The 15,582-nt window shown below is 40.3% G+C and overlaps 3 protein-coding genes across 3 annotated transcripts in view; 1 reads left to right on the forward strand and 2 right to left on the reverse strand.

Annotated features, from left to right (window-relative positions):
- LOC126389418 (ankyrin repeat and SOCS box protein 12-like) overlaps window positions 1-2,635 on the reverse strand; it is a 10,242-nt gene extending 7,607 nt beyond the window's left edge. The window contains exons 1-2 of the mRNA XM_050043106.1: window positions 2,457-2,635; window positions 1,744-2,067 (exon numbers count right to left, since the gene is read on the reverse strand). Of these exons, the coding sequence (XP_049899063.1) occupies window positions 1,744-2,028 (285 nt within the window). The 5' untranslated portion in view covers window positions 2,029-2,067; window positions 2,457-2,635. The remainder of the gene's footprint in view (window positions 1-1,743; window positions 2,068-2,456) is intronic.
- Window positions 2,636-4,020: 1,385 nt separating this feature from the next.
- On the forward strand, window positions 4,021-5,546 carry LOC126389419 (uncharacterized). Its single transcript, XM_050043108.1, has 3 exons — window positions 4,021-4,617; window positions 4,722-4,874; window positions 4,997-5,546. Exons 1-3 carry the CDS (start codon window positions 4,276-4,278, stop codon window positions 5,231-5,233), a joined length of 732 nt encoding a protein of 243 aa, XP_049899065.1. The 5' UTR covers window positions 4,021-4,275; the 3' UTR covers window positions 5,234-5,546.
- zc4h2 (zinc finger, C4H2 domain containing) lies at window positions 5,487-14,002 on the reverse strand. Its single transcript, XM_050043109.1, has 5 exons — window positions 13,845-14,002; window positions 12,926-13,097; window positions 12,485-12,657; window positions 6,589-6,751; window positions 5,487-6,216 (listed from the first exon to the last, which is right to left on the reverse strand). The coding sequence occupies exons 1-5, from the start codon at window positions 13,895-13,897 to the stop codon at window positions 6,103-6,105; spliced, it is 675 nt and encodes a 224-aa protein (XP_049899066.1). The 5' UTR covers window positions 13,898-14,002; the 3' UTR covers window positions 5,487-6,102.
- Between the last annotated feature and the right edge of the window lie 1,580 nt (window positions 14,003-15,582).

Genomic DNA, 15,582 nt, shown 5'->3' on the forward strand with positions numbered 1-15,582 from the left:
GGGACATTTCCAGTTGTGTTTGTGGTTACAGAACTGGGTATTTTTTAACCCAATGTCAGCACATTTCCAGCCATGTTTGTTTTAACAAAACTGGGTATTTTTTGACCTAATGTCGGGACATTTCAAGCCTGTTTGCTGCAACAAAACTGGATGTTTTTTAACCCAATGTTGGGACATTTCCAGCTGTGTTTGTTACAACCAATCCGGGTATTTTTTAACGCAATGTTGGGACATTTCCAGCCGTGTTTATTGCAACCAATCCGGGTATTTTTTAACGCAATGTTGGGACATTTCCAGTCGTGTTTGTTACAACAAAACTGGATATTTTTTAACGCAATGTCGGGACATTTCCAGTTGTGTTTGTTACAACAAAACTGGATGTTTTTTAACCCCCAAGTCAGGACATTTTCAGCCTGTTTGTTACAACAAAACCGTGGATTTTTTAACGCAGTGTTGGGACATTTCCAGCCCGTTTGTTGCAACAAAACTGGATGTTTTTTAACCCAATGTCAGGACATTTCCAGCTGTGTTTGTTGCAACAAAACCTGGAATTTTTTAACACAATGTGAGGATGTTTTAAACTGTGTTTGTCTTGACAAACCTGGGTATTTTACAGCACAATGTCGGGACACTTCCAGCTGTGTTTGTGACGACAAAACTGGGTATTTTTTTAAAGCAATGTTGGTATGTTTCCAGCAGTGTTTGCTGCGACAAACCCGGTATTTTTTAACACAATGTCGGGACATTTTAAACTGCGTTTGTGGCACAAAAAAAAAAATGGTACATTTTAATGCAGTGTTGGGATGTTTCCAGCTGTGTTTATGGTGACAAAACCAGGTATTTTTTAATGTAGTGTTGGGACATTTTCAGCCATGTTTGTTGCAACAAAGCCGGGCATTTTTTTTAATGCAATGCGGGGCATGTCTAACTGTGTTTGTGGCAAAAATAAAACAACATGAACAAAAAAAAAGATACAGTCACTTTAAGCCAAAATAGGATTTTTTCCTAACCTTAACCAAGGGTTTTTTGCCTACACATAACAGAGTGTTAACCACAGCACTATCAACACAAAACTGAGAATCCAAATGTTAAGAAATGTCAAGTTCAACATATCTGCTACATATGAAATGTAAACATTTTATCACATTCATGGTTTGGAGAAATGTATAATGCCAGCATTTATTCTAGCGACTGGGTTGCTATATGTTCACACTGTCCATCTGCTGTTTATTACTGGTCAGGTAGTGTGAAGTGGGATTATCAGAGGGGTTTTTTTTGCCAAAAACAGCTGCCTGCTTCTTTTGGAAACAACATTAATTATGAAAAACTAAAACAAAAAACTAAAAGGCACTAAAATATTCTGTAGACCTGAGGTGAACTGCAAAGTTGGGTAATAATCTTATGAGGGCATGTCACTACCAGTGACTTCTTTCATATTACACTTTGCCATTGGATCCATTGTTCATTTAAAACATTGATTAGTACAGCTTCAGTGCTGTAGAATGAAGTGAAAATCTTTTCTCACTCTTCATTTTTAATAGATGAAAAAGACCTGCAGGAAGAGTCCAAGAACCTTTCTGGGTTTTTAAACGAAATGTTTGATGGCTGAGTGCAGTATATAATTTGGGTTATTAAAAAGAATACTTATGTCCATTACACCCACCAGCAGGCACAGCTCTCAAACACCCATCTCACCATCCTCATCTGAAAACTCTACAACAAAAAGCTCTCTCTGTATCTCACCTCTGCACCGTGCTCCAACAACAACTCCAAGCACCTCAGGTGTCCCAGAGCGGCAGCAGTGCGCAAGGGGGTTACTGGGACCCCCCACCCGCTTCGAGCATTGATAGACCTCCTGTAGCTCTCCTGAGACAGGAGCTCTGAGAGTAAAGTCACGTTGTCACTGCTCACGGCATTGTTCAGGGCCTGACACTGTTCGTTGTCCTCATCCTCCTCCTTAGGCTGCAGCATGGAAAAAATCTTCGAAATGTCCATCAAACTCATGTTGACAGCTTGGCCCAGAACCATAATGTAACCCCAGGCTGGTGCAAGTCAGAGCCCTTCCATCTGCAATGGCAGAGAGAGATGGTAATGCACCCAAACACACACACAGCAGACATACTCTTGTCATATTTTGTTAGGCATGATTTTTATTTTAACAGAACAAATTCCTTCATGAAAATTAAAGACTGGCATTTCTCAACATGACAGTACAGTAAGACTATGGAGTTTGTTTACAACACACAATTACTGTATGTAAGACAAATCACATTAACACCACCTACGTAGATATAATGTGCACTGCTTCAAAGCCATACATGTATGTATTTTTTACCTGTAGACACAAAAATGAATGCTTCTCTTGTACATGCCCACAGAGTTTGCTCAGCAGAAACAAAGTTACATGTTTTATGTCAACAGCAATGAACTGGAACTTACTGCAGCAAGACACTCACCTCTACGAGTTGCTCACTGAGGTTATTTCCAAGATATCAGAAGTTTTAAAAGTCCATAATAAGTCACGTGGAAGAGAGAAGGGCAGAAATGTCCTCAAGGAGTTTGTGATGCTTCCAAAGGAACTGTGAAATGTGAAAAGTGCAGCATAGTGTGTGTGTGTGTGTGTGTGTGTGTGTGTGTGTGTACTGGGGGCCAGAGCTCCTTTCTGGGGGGTGGGGGCTAATTTTAGGCCACAGATGGGCCTGGCTAAACTTCCATTCTTGGAGAGTCAAGGCTCAGGTTTATAATTAGAAAGGTGATATGAGTGTGACACTCAGTCTGTGATTGGTGAGTGTGTCCTGAATACAAACAAAAATGAAATGGAGATGTCTGTGTCTCTGTGTCGCCGTACACGGAGAAGCCTAATTCACCACAGTTTTTTTTATTTCAGCTTGTCAAATAGGCCGCAACTGCACTGTTGGGTTTCCCCACTGTGTAAAGGCAAATTATCACTGAGAAAGGCCGTTAGTTTGCCTGCATGTGCCCCGCTATCACCCTGCTTCCCTGATTCACACCGAGGCAGCCATTTCAGTGTGTCAGCTGCGTGACTGTCAGAGGCTTTAAAGGAGCAGCCAGTCAGCTGTTCCTCTGCCAAACCCTCCCATGTCTTCAGACTGTCCCATGTTTAGAAGGGAGGCTGTGACACACCACATTCTTTCAGCAGATGGCACAAGAGTCCAGATTCCTGGCATTGTAGGAATACATGAGTAAACTTTATTTATTTATTTATTTGAGCACACAGACATGGAACAAACAAATGTGGGTAACTTAGATTTGCTTTTGATGCAAACTTCAGGAATCCTGAAAATAAGACTATTAACCAACTGTACAACAACAACGCTATTTACTTATTTATGCATTGCATTGTAAATGCACTTAACATTTAAACTGCAACAATTATTAAAGATTAAATGTTGGAAATTAACATCTTTTACATTTTCAAAATCAGAAATCTAAAAAATTCTAAATCTAAAATCTTGTTTTAATGTCTATTTCTGGATATATTCTGACACAAAACAGCACTGAATATGAAATACATCACTTGGAAGCAATGCACTGATGTTGCCATATATGATATTGTGCCAAAAAGGTGAGTACGTGGATGTAAAATGGAAGAATGGACATTTTATACCTTCCCTCTAATTGATAATATTAAAAATATGATTGCAATTATCATAGATTTATTTGAACCTCCCTTTTCTAGAGAAAAAGATGGTTCAAAGGGAAGAGTACATATGTTTTTGTTGTCTAAGTATTGCACATTTTGTTTTTTATTATCTTTGTACTGCACATTTTATATTTGGTATTGGTAATCGTGGTTACTGTCCTGTTACATTTTGCTGGACATCCTCTGGTGTACATGGGGGGAAATTGAAAAAAAATTATAACCTTAAAAAAAATACATAAACCAATGAATTACATTGGAATAAATCAAAAACACGTCCATGTGCTTCCCCTTGCAGTGCACCTGTCGACCACCAGATGGAGGTAGTAGTTCACTGATGGCAGGAAGCGCAGCTGGAGTAAACACTAAAAGAAGAGGACGTATAAACACAGTTTGATGACGGGGAAAGCCATGTTCCCATTGACCTCTGTATCTCGTTAACTCGTTTCATATTTCACTCCCAGTAGTCTGGTGTTGCGAAACTCTTGGTTTCGGTACTGGGACTCATTTAGCCATTAAAAACTGGACCGCTGTTTAATTTGCAGGTGACGTCACTAAGTGAGTTACGATACCCATTTAAAACTGATCCAAACTGTGCTGTGCTTTGTATAAACATGGCGGAGGAAGAGGAGCAAGCCCTAAGGAGCTACTGTAGAAGAATGATACATCGTGTCCGAGACAAACAGCAGCAACTCCAGTCCTCAGAGGAGGACAGGAGGAGACACAAGCGCAAAGAAGCCAGGAGGAGACAGAGGAGCGGCTGTGAGAGACAACTTGTACCCGGGGACGAGTTTAGACATCCCAGAGAATGTAGCCTCCCTCTCCCAGGCTGTACAACACCACAGAGAGACCAAACCTCCCCCAATCTCATATGTCAAGGTCCCGGAGTCCAGCCCGTCCCCCCTCAACTCATCTCAATGCTGAGGCTGAAAACTTTCAAGGAGGACATGAGGCGGGTCAGATGACGCTCTTGTGTGACTCATTTCTGCCGTGGGGGCTGTAATCATGATAGAAAACCCTGCACAGTTTCTGCAGTTAATGTGTGCATGTTGTGTGGCAGGCTGCAGAGGTGGAGCTCCATGATCCCGCTGTCTGCTCTGAGTGTGTGCAGGAACAGGCTTCTCTGGCCTTGACAAGTTTTATCAGGAGGAAGGAGACACAACTGCAGTCCCAAACACTGAAGGGCAGACTAAACACACACTTGAGCTATGGAGTAAGTGACACTGTCAAACTCTTACAAGCTCTTGTGTTTCCAGCTGCCAACTAATATTTGCGTCAATACGGCTGATCACATTAATTATTCACAGGATTAAAATATTAATCTATGTGTTGCAGGAGTGTGGAGGCAGTGGGAGTTGGTGCAACATCTCTCAAAGCCCTCCGATGCCCCTCACTGGATTTGGGAGGAACTACTTGGTGGAGATGTGCGGGTCACAGCAACCTGGGGTTGCCTTAGCAACACCTAAGGAACGTGGAGTTACCCTGGCAACAGATGAAAGGAGGGGTTACCCTGACAAAAACGCTACAGGAACTCATTTAGCAAGACCTCGCTGTCCTTTTTCAGACAGATAGCTGCAGGCATGATGGGCGCAGTATTAATACAATGACAGGGATAATGTTGTGGCGGAGTCAAACATGTTCCTATCTCTTTATTTTGACACAGACTAAACCCACCCATTTGCCCGATAAACACTAATCCATATGCTGATGGTGGCGTCCTCGGTTGTCCTGCTCGGCTACAGCTGTGTTTATGTTCACACTGCCTGATAACACAAATGTCTAGCTTTTGTTTTTGGGTGTAGAACAAAAGGATGTGCTAACAAGGTTAGTACAAAAGAGCCATTTATTTTCTCATCACTGTATTAAAGTTAAACACACAACACTATTCAGAGCAAATGAGTCTGGCTTTTTTTTTCTCCCATGTGTGGTCACTTGAACACTGTAAACATTAAAACAACATTGTGTTTAACTTCAATTAAACCTATTTGATTTTTATATTGGCACAGAAATACACTACAGACAGCCATGGAAGCACGCATGCATTGAAACAAAATTAGAAAGTACAGTACAACATCAAAGGCAAAAAAAGATAACAAAATTATTTGGACATCTTGTCAATTTCCTTTTCGCATTATTGCAGTTACATGTTTAGATGCTAGTAAACCTACTATAGAAGTCATACGGTTACATATAAACACATCCAAAGCACTGATAAAAACAAACAACAGAATGACATCACCGGATCCTCCGTCAAATTTCAGTCGACAGTTTATGAAAAAAGGTACTAAGACAATTTGTTAAAGTGGGGACTGTTTGTGGAAATTGTCCTGCTGCACAGATCTGTTATTTCAGTCACATAGTGTGATGTACGTGGCCGATCTTGGATCAGTGTGTCGGACCAGGTCCCTTAAATGCTACTGAAGCTGAAGGTAGAGTGTGATCTACTCATCAGGCTTCCTCTTGGGCTTCTTTGGGTTGCGAGAGCGGCTCTTGGCCTTGCACAATGGGCAGATGGGAGCATTACGATGAATCTGCTGGTGGCAGGACAGGCAAGCCTGGAGAGAGGGGGAGAAATTTTGAGCAATCGCTTCGTATTATGTCCTTCTTGCTGCCTTGTAGAAACAAGCAATGTTGTCAGGTGGTATCTGGGTGTATGTGGGTGTATCTGATCTGACCAAGCTTATAGTTTTCTTAAATCAACTTTAGGATGGTGTCTTAGTTTGTTTTTTACCATTTTCTCCATATATGAGACAACTAGGAGCTGATTACATCTTAGAAACAGTGACACTACAAAGTGCAAGCTAAATATCTGTAACTTAGACCTTAAAATAAAATGGCTGCTATATAATTAGGTCAGACCATCCACCAAAAGCAAGACCTTTCTTCAGATCCTGGTTGCAGCTACTTTAGGTCAGTATGAGCATTACCTTCATAGGTGGAGGTTGCTGTCTGAAGGTGGCCGTCTGGCGTGCATCTTGCTTCCTGGACACCTGAAGCTGCTGTGCTGCTGCTGCAGCGGCAGCGAGAGACTCTGGGATGGCGGGCTCATGCGGCTCCTTCTGCCACTCGGCTTTCTGCTTCTCAAAGTAACTGTTCAAAGCAAAGAAAGAGAGAAACCTGGCTAGCTGTGATTCTTATTTAGAGCGTATGAATCATATCACAGTTGAGATTATCCCATCTTCGCTGTGTATCAAGAGACGCCGAGTGACAAAACCAAATACAAAGGGCGACTAAAATTGGAGAACATTATAGTCAATCCCACGCGTCTTCTTTATATGTACAACTCTGAGCAAAAGTACAGTCAGTGTGAGAGTGTTTGTCTGCATGCATGTGAGCGTGTCCGTGAGTGTGGAGGGCTGGGAAAGAAATTTGGCCTTGGACTTTAGGCCTGACTGGCCCATTTTCAAAAAAAGAAAAAAGTGATATCCCATTTCTTTAAGCTCTCTGGTTTCTCTCAAAATAGGTTTGTGATAGAGCAGAAGATTCACAGAACAAATTTAAAAGATTATATGTCCTGTAACCACGATCCACCAAAGCCCTATTTAAGCTATTCCAAGCAACACTTTACACAAACACGTCAGTATGTCTCAGTTAACACAAGTTTGTTTGATACAAATTCTTTGCTGTTCTTGTTTTCATAAAAGTTAATATTAAAGTGGGATGATTTTGCTCTTACTGACCCCTTAGGCATGTGAAATGTAACTTAATATTCTCAGAAGTTCTCACAAGATCACACCGTCTAAAACATCTACATTAGGTGCTATTAGTGCTAGAATGATTTTTCTGGCAGCGAGGTGTAAAAATGATCGTTATAGCATCTCTTCAGACGTCATCGGAAATCTTCCTGAGTGATGAGTTCTCTAAGAAACAAAACCCCACCTAAGAACAACAGCGATAACTTTCTAAGTAAACGCCAGCAAAATCTAGGAGCACGCCACCAAGAAGGAAAAGAGAGACGACTACCACCTGGCCAAATGAACTCATCATCTCAGCTTCCAAACTGAGAAGCCAGCCTGCCAACAGTGCTGTCAGCGTGCGACGCAGCGCTGGTCCAGCACACTTCCTCACAACTTAAGCTCTTCATCTGTGTAGAACATTTCTATTTAAAATATCCTTACCAACCTAAACTACAATTTCAATTACTTTGAATTTCCCTATTTACTGTCAAGTGAGATGGAATGTCACATCTTGACAGCTGTACCTGTGAGTAAGGGACCAAATCAACATCTGGCCGAATCATTACAGACAATATTTTGGTCTGTACCATAGCAGCATTTTCTACAACTGTTCCAAGGAACACTTGAAAACATGATCCTTGGCCACGTTAACATTTCAGATTTGCTCCACAGCAAACTGTCCACTCTTACAGTAATATCATACATTGTTGATGGGTGTTAGACTGCAGTTTGTGTATCTGTCAGTCCTCCCTGATGTGCCTGCAATGTTGTGGATAACGGGGACACTCAGAGGCTTCAAAATGGATATATTTATCAAGTTTGTGAAGACAGAAACTAGACAAATGGAGGGGAAATTATGTGAAACTCAATTTTTGAATAGGCTAACAGACCTGTCCATCAAGCAAACACCCATCAGATACTTCTCTTCAAGCCTGAAATTATTCGAACGTCCTCTACACGATGCAAGCTACAGAGACTCAAACATCTAAAAAGTAAAAATTCAAAAAGAATAGACTGCGGCCGCTGACAGCACCATGATTTGCATATCACTTGCAATGCTATCTGTCCCGTCTCAAGGTCCATTTCCCCGAAAGATATTGCGCAACTGATATTACGGTGCAAACATCCCCTATAAAGGTTTGCAAGTGACTGCAGTTATCTATGTGGCAAAGAATGAATGTTACCTTTGCGTCAAGAACACAGTTGGCAGAACAATGCTAGAAATAAAAACTGAGGAATTGCAGGGGCACACCTGGCATGACTGTGCCTTCACCTGGCCACAATCACTGCTGCCAGGATTACTGGAAAGGAGGGGTGGGAATCACTAGTGACTTCATGATGCGGTATTATCACAATCAAGTTTTTTAGTCTGTTCATCCCACTTCTTTTTTTGCAGCAGCAAAGTGTACCTAGTGGACTGAAAAAGTAATTGATTACATTATTCAAGTAGGCTACCTGAATTTTAATTTGTATCTGTTATAATAATAACACTGGGTGGATATTAGGGTTGTAAATAATTTGATGAATGTGTATATATTTAATTTGGGTTGTAAATAGATTGGGGATAGTTGTTTGTATGTTTATATTTGGTTGTAAATTGTTTTATGAAGCTGTTTAATTTATTAATAAATAAGTAAGAAAGGGGTAGGGTCATATAAGTTTTACTTCTACCTGCTCCTTTTCGGACACTGTTCTTTTTTGTTTGTATTCTGTTTTCTGTCTTTAAATTTTATTTTTTTATGTTCGAAATAAAATAAATTCATTCATTCATTCATAATTCATATTATATGGCAGCAAAGTGGTGCAGTGGTTAGCATTGTCGCCTCACAGCAAGAGAGTTCCAGGGTGGTGTAGCCCTTCTGTGCGGAGTTTGCATGTTCTCCCTATGTCAGCATGGGTTTTCTACAGGTACTCCGGTTTCCTCCCACAGTCCAAAGACATGCAGGTTTTTTGGTGACTCTAAATTGCCCATAGGTGTGAATGTGAGTGTGAATGGTTGTCTGTCTTTTTATGTTAGCCTTGTGATAGTCTGGCGACCTGTCAAGGATGTACCCCGTCTCTCTCCCAATGTCAGCTGGGATAGGCTCCAGCACCTCTGCGAACCCCCAACAGGATATGAATGAATAATCTATATGATAAAAAAAAAAAAAAGATACTTGGCACTGTTTGACGATACAACAGTCCTCTGTGGGTCCAATTCACAAAATCCTTTTTGTGAATTCGCCCCCGAGTGTTGTTTGATGAACACTGGCATTTTTTAATTAAATTCAATGCAGAGTTTTTAAGGCCAACCACTAAGAGTCATGTGTGTACATTTTGACTTAATGTACCAAGGTTTATGGATATCTGCTGAGACTTGTGTTGCCCCCAAAGTACGATAAAAGTGAATGGAATTTTGTTTTTGTTCAAAGCATCAAAAAGCGGCATTTAAAAATTAATGTCCCACTAACTTGAGATAATCCAAAGATCTTCTTGTCAATAATATACATTATGGCTATGAAAGTAGGACAGGTCGATATGGAGAAAATCAAATATATCGATATTTTTGACCAAATACTTTGATATTAATAATTGCACTGATATTATAGGGTTGACTATTGGTGCTTTCACAAAACATTTACACAATTAGATTTTTGATAAATATTAATCAGTAAAGGTGACATAATGACTAAGTGGGTAAAGGTTAATAATAGATCAGCTAAAACAGTCGGATAAGTTCAGAAATGACATCACTTAACTGTAATGCCGCCTTTAAAACCAGGAAAAGACAACACTTAAGATATAACAATATCCAAAATCGGGATAAGAAGACGATATCTAGTCCTATATGATGATATCAATATAACACTGATATGTTGCCCAGCTCTGTATGAAAACCTGCTCAACACTCCATACAGATGAATGACTAAATATTAAAAACAGATATATTATCGGGTTCTTCCGAAAACTGAGGACCAGAAGATAATCTCCCACTCAAAGAATATTTTCTGTAATGCAATGTAGGAAATTTCCCCCACCCCGCACTGTTTCAAGAATAAGCTGCACTTTTCATCATAACAAAAACCGTATGACACCATGGTGACGAAAAGGGCAGGGAACTGCTATTCGTCCTTGACGTCTGAGAAATCTGACCTGAACATCTGTTGCAAAACTACTGGCAGACTACTACAACTGACTGTCATCTTAACAGCTACATTTAAAGACATCTGGGGACACTGCCATGATCTGTACAATTTGTTAACACCCAACAGAATTGTCAGTATAAGTATTAATGGTTCTATTCATAACCCTGTTTGTGATTATTTACTGTTGCCCATTGCTGCACTGCTCTGGTCAATCTGCTGAATGCTGAAATATTCCTCTCCAATTACCAACATAAAAATATCTTGGACTTTGACAGAGGATTGTTATTGCCTTGGTGGACATCATTGACCATAACACATAGATACTGTTGTCCAGGAAAATAGGAGTCAAAATTTGTCGACATTTCCATATATATGCAGAAATATATAAATGCAAATTTATATATATATATATATATATATATATATATATACTGTATATATCTATGATTTGGTGCACTATAAATATATTAAGTAATACGAGCATAAGAGCAAACTATTTTTATGAATGTATCACCATCAATAATTCATTTTCCCTCTAGAGTCCTTTTCATCTATGGTTTTGACAGCCAAATATTGCTAACCTTCTCAGATAAAGCTAAGGACATGTGGTCTAGGATTTTCCGTCCTACTTTCATTACGGACAGCCCCTGTCCTTATCATCCTGTCCTTATCATAATACATCGAGTTACATTAGCCTGATCTCGCTCTGTGAACTGATTTATCTCAAATGTGAAACTACTTTCTGGCTTTGTGGACATCAAGGAAATTCCCCTCAGACTTTTTAAATTATGTACCAACCAGATTGCTCTCTGTTGTGTCTGAATATTCAAAGGCTGCTTGTGTGCAAAAAAAAAAAAAATTGTCTACATGATTTTTATATGCGTCCGTTGCATAACTACCTTTCATTGCTCTAAGACTTAAACAATAATTATAATAAGAAATATCAAGACATATTTCCAGTTTGGGTTCTGTTATCACTGAATGGCTCGTGCATAGTGATGCTGTGACAGATGCGGTCATCAGGCCCATAAATTGTATCTGGATGAGTGCTGTTGCAGCCTGATGCTGCAGATGACACTGTGGACCAAAGCAACCTTATTAATAGACTGAAGCAATAGGTCAGTATTTAAAGGATGGCACTGGAGAGGAACTCTTTGACTTGGTGGATATTACAACACTCTGTGAATGAGTTTATTTTCTGAAACCCACTGATTACATGTGGTGTACTACAAGGCTCGAGTCCATTTTTCTTTTTTCTTTTTCTCTTCTTGTTTATGCTACATTTATATGTTCTTATGGCAGAGGTGTGAACTTGAGTAACATGACTTGGAGTCAGATTGGAGTCACAACTTTGATGACTTTAGACTCAACAAAATCAAAAAAGATATGACACTTGGACTTTAAGACCAACAACCCGTGACTTCACTTGGACTCAAGCTTTTTGACTTGAAAATACATACCTCCCCCAAAGCCCAAAGAGTTAAAAGAATGTTATCTAAAAAGTGTGCCACCAATCATTTAACTTCCCTTCATATACTGACTTTTGATGCTATTCATTCACAGCAAGTGGACACTTAATTCCCCAGATCCACTTTGTTTGAACCAATCCAGCAGCATCCAGTGAAGTTGCAGGTGAGAACCACAAAGAATTAACGTTACGTTACGTTACATTTTTAAAAGCATTTATGATTTTTGTACATTTAATATATTATTTTGTTGTTAAAATGGCATTAGTTATGGAAAAGAGAACATTATAACTTGTTTATGACTCCAAACTTAAAGTTTAGGACTTGGAATTTGAGTGCAAAGACTTACATGTGATTTACAAAATAATGATTTGGTCCCACCTCTGACCTAATAATTAATAAAATCAACCAATATACTCACTATGTCTCTGCAAGCCTTTGGGCTACAATATCAAGACAACGCACATTAAACTGTGTCAAGCAACATCTGAATTTCAGTGTATAGTGCATGCTTTTTTTGTGTGTGTGTGTATCTGTTTATGTGTGTATACTGACTCCAGGGAGAGCTTTTCCTCTTCTTCGTTCAGGTTAGGGAGTCTGTGAAGACCTAAAGTCATCCTGAGGGCGTCGACGTGCTCCTTCAGAGGTTTGTACTCATCATGCAGGCGACGAGTTGTTTCCAGCAGCTTGTTCAGGTCATTCTCTGACTGCTTGATGGTGCTCTCCATCTAAAAGTACAGGATTGTGTATTTCAGAAATACATAAATGTAATACGCTCAGTGTAAGCTAGTCATTGTTGTACCTGGACATCATGGTGCATATTTTGTTGTGAAAATAATACAGTCACTTCATAATGGATTCACTACAGTTATTGTTGGCCTAACATTGCTATCCTCAGTGCTGTTGCTAAAGTGTACTCATCTGAAAGCTGAGCTGTGATTTCAGGATCATTTCCTCTACAGACAGTGCTTAACTCTGACTGCAGGACTCACTCACCACATTGATATCTGCATGTATGAGCCGCAGCTCCTCCACATGTGCCATTTTCTCTTGTAGAAGCAGATCCATCTCTTGTTTGTACTCTTTCAGGTGCTTCTCCTCAGACTCCAGGGCCTCAAACTCAATCTTAAGACGCGACTTGATCTTCTGCATCTGGACAGTCTTGTTCCTGTGAACAGTGGTGCAGACAAAAGACGCCAACTGTCAGGTTATTCCCCTCACAGATGCAACAAATGGAAAGAGATTTCCCCACAAATACAACAAGATCTCAAACACCAGACATTATTTTCCATCTGTCATCCAGTGCTTTGAGTTTGTGTAAAATAATGAATAACTTCACAGACGTTCTGCACTGATTTTAAGCTGAATGGCCAATCACCACAGCCATGAATTAATGTATTAAATGCAGTAATTAAGATATTATGCACATCTGTTACGCAGTTACTAAGTGTGGCTGATAAGAAGACATGAGGGCAAACAAACACTATTCTGCCACCGGTGTTCACTGAGATAATGACAGACCGATAAGCCTGCTGGCTAAGTAGCTAGCTTACCCACAGAAATAATTAGCACCGCACATCTGGCATTTTGTTGATAACGTTAACGTTACACATCTGGAATGTTGATGTATGTATGATACGAAGATGCACCTGGACTAACGTTACAGTTTCTGTGAACCTATGTATCGTCCAGGCTGTGGTGAATGTTTCCAAACCCAGACGGAAACAGGCTAAAACTAGAACAGCACAAACCTATTATAGACAGGTTCGCAGACAGGCTAATATTAGCTAGCTCAGTAACAAAAGCGGAGCCAAGGGGGCTTCTCCTTGGCCGGCTAATGTTAGCTAAGATAACGTTTCTCAGTGCGTGCCAAATATCTGACTACAAAACGTTTCATTCCGGGTCCAAGTCTCACCGTATCTCCAAGATATTTTCTAATTTGCACATTATTTCTTGTTCGTCCGCCATGGTGTTAGCAGTCCCTTGTCGTCTAGCTGGCCGGCTCTGATACCCGTAAGGCCACGGTGGTCTCCTTGTTGATAAAAACACAATAGCCGGTGTGAGCGCGCACACGGGCACGCGCCCGCAATGTGAAACCGTGGCTACGTGTGATGAGTCGCAGCACGAGCCCTGTGCCACACACAGGCTGTAAGTATAAACCAAAGTATCCACTTCCCCTTAACTCATCCGTTACACCGCAATGCAAACAGCCTCACTCCACATTAATATTAAATGTAACATTCAGTAAATGTGTGACACTCTGAAGTGTGTAAGGAATCAAGGAAAGGTTATAGTTTCTTTGGGAGGAACGGAGGAAAAGGAAAAAATGTCAAGGGACATTAGGCCTAAGTTTGGCTTTACCTGTTAGTCAATACGATATATCAAGGCTGTAGTCGGTGGTGAAATAAGTTTCCAGATCAGATTACTTAAGTCAAAATAGCAACACCACAAGGAAGGAATCGTCTAAGTCAGGGATAGTCAACTTGGTTTACCCAGGGGCCACTTTTGCAATATGACAGGAGGCCAGGGGCCAGTTGTAGCAGCCCCAAACAGGTAAGGTGTACGCAGGGGCGTTTTAAGGATTTGAGGGCATTCAGGACATAGCCTGGACCTCTGTTGGGTTCTCTGGGAGCTCCTCCGCTGGCATTTCTCAATAAACAAGCCCTATTTTCATGCTTTTTAATGCACTCTGTCTCCTTATTTACATTAAAACTACAAAAAACAGTTACCAGTGTTTATCAATTTATTTACACTGTGAATTAGAAAATGATTTGGGGGCCACCTGCCACCCTACTGACCTTTCGCTGAGCCTCACCCCTTTGTGATGGTCCAACAGGCTGTCACAGTCAGCATGGAGCCCACACTGTAACTACCTGCAGTCCTTGAAGAAATGTTATACTATTTTTTGGAAAAATGAAATAGTGATTCCAGAGAGAAGCAGAGTGATCTATAAAGTGGCTTGAAGGATATATCCAGGATGTCAAACTCACTCAGCAGCAAAAACAGGTTAAACATAGATAGTTAAATAAAGATAGTTATAAAAACTATACTATAGGCTACAGATCACAGTGTAAAAGTGAACCACCACATCACTGCTGTTCGCAACCGAAGACAATGAATGTAAAGGAAAACTTCGCAGATTATTGAACCAGCTGTGTGGCATCACAGTGTGTGCAGATACACAGGGTCTCATTCATGAAACATGAGCAGAAGGAATTTGTGTGTAAACTGTTGGCAGACGGAAATTTACGTGCATGTCCGCATTCATCAATATTTTAGTAGCTCCGATCTTTTCGTAGCTACTAACAAAATCTACTCCTGCTCCTGACCACTCGTAGTGCTTGTGTAAATTTAGTAAAGCACATAAATATTGCTTGTCACTATTGGAAATTACAGTTTTAATTCATATTGCGCTCTGTTACGCACACAATACACAGATGCCTTTGAAACATGTAATGTAAACATGACAAAATATTAAAAATATAACACATTTAGTGACATTAGTTGGCAATTAGCAGGTTTAAGATCCAGATTAGGTTCATGATTGTGAATTATCTATGTAACACGTTCTTTCTACATGTTGAATGATGATAATAAAAATATCCGTAAGGACAGCCGGATCACAGCCTGGGTTCAGCAGCAGCAGCAGGAGC

This window comes from Epinephelus moara, chromosome 4 (genome assembly GCF_006386435.1).
Source record: "Epinephelus moara isolate mb chromosome 4, YSFRI_EMoa_1.0, whole genome shotgun sequence".
Classification (NCBI taxonomy): Eukaryota; Metazoa; Chordata; class Actinopteri; order Perciformes; family Serranidae; genus Epinephelus; species Epinephelus moara.

Excerpts from the sequence above, each read along its gene's own strand:
- zc4h2 (XM_050043109.1), bottom strand. The coding sequence starts at position 13,897 with ATGGCGGACGAACAAGAAATAATGTGCAAATTAGAAAATATCTTGGAG. Across the intron at positions 12,658-12,925 it reads TACATGCAGATATCAATGTG|ATGGAGAGCACCATCAAGCA; the intron begins GTGAGTGAGTCC and ends CTGTACTTTTAG. Across the intron at positions 6,752-12,484 it reads GAGGAAAAGCTCTCCCTGGA|TTACTTTGAGAAGCAGAAAG; the intron begins GTCAGTATACAC and ends TGCTTTGAACAG.
- LOC126389419 (XM_050043108.1), top strand. The coding sequence starts at position 4,276 with ATGGCGGAGGAAGAGGAGCAAGCCCTAAGGAGCTACTGTAGAAGAATG. Across the intron at positions 4,618-4,721 it reads TCAAGGAGGACATGAGGCGG|GCTGCAGAGGTGGAGCTCCA; the intron begins GTCAGATGACGC and ends GTTGTGTGGCAG. Across the intron at positions 4,875-4,996 it reads ACACACACTTGAGCTATGGA|GAGTGTGGAGGCAGTGGGAG; the intron begins GTAAGTGACACT and ends TATGTGTTGCAG.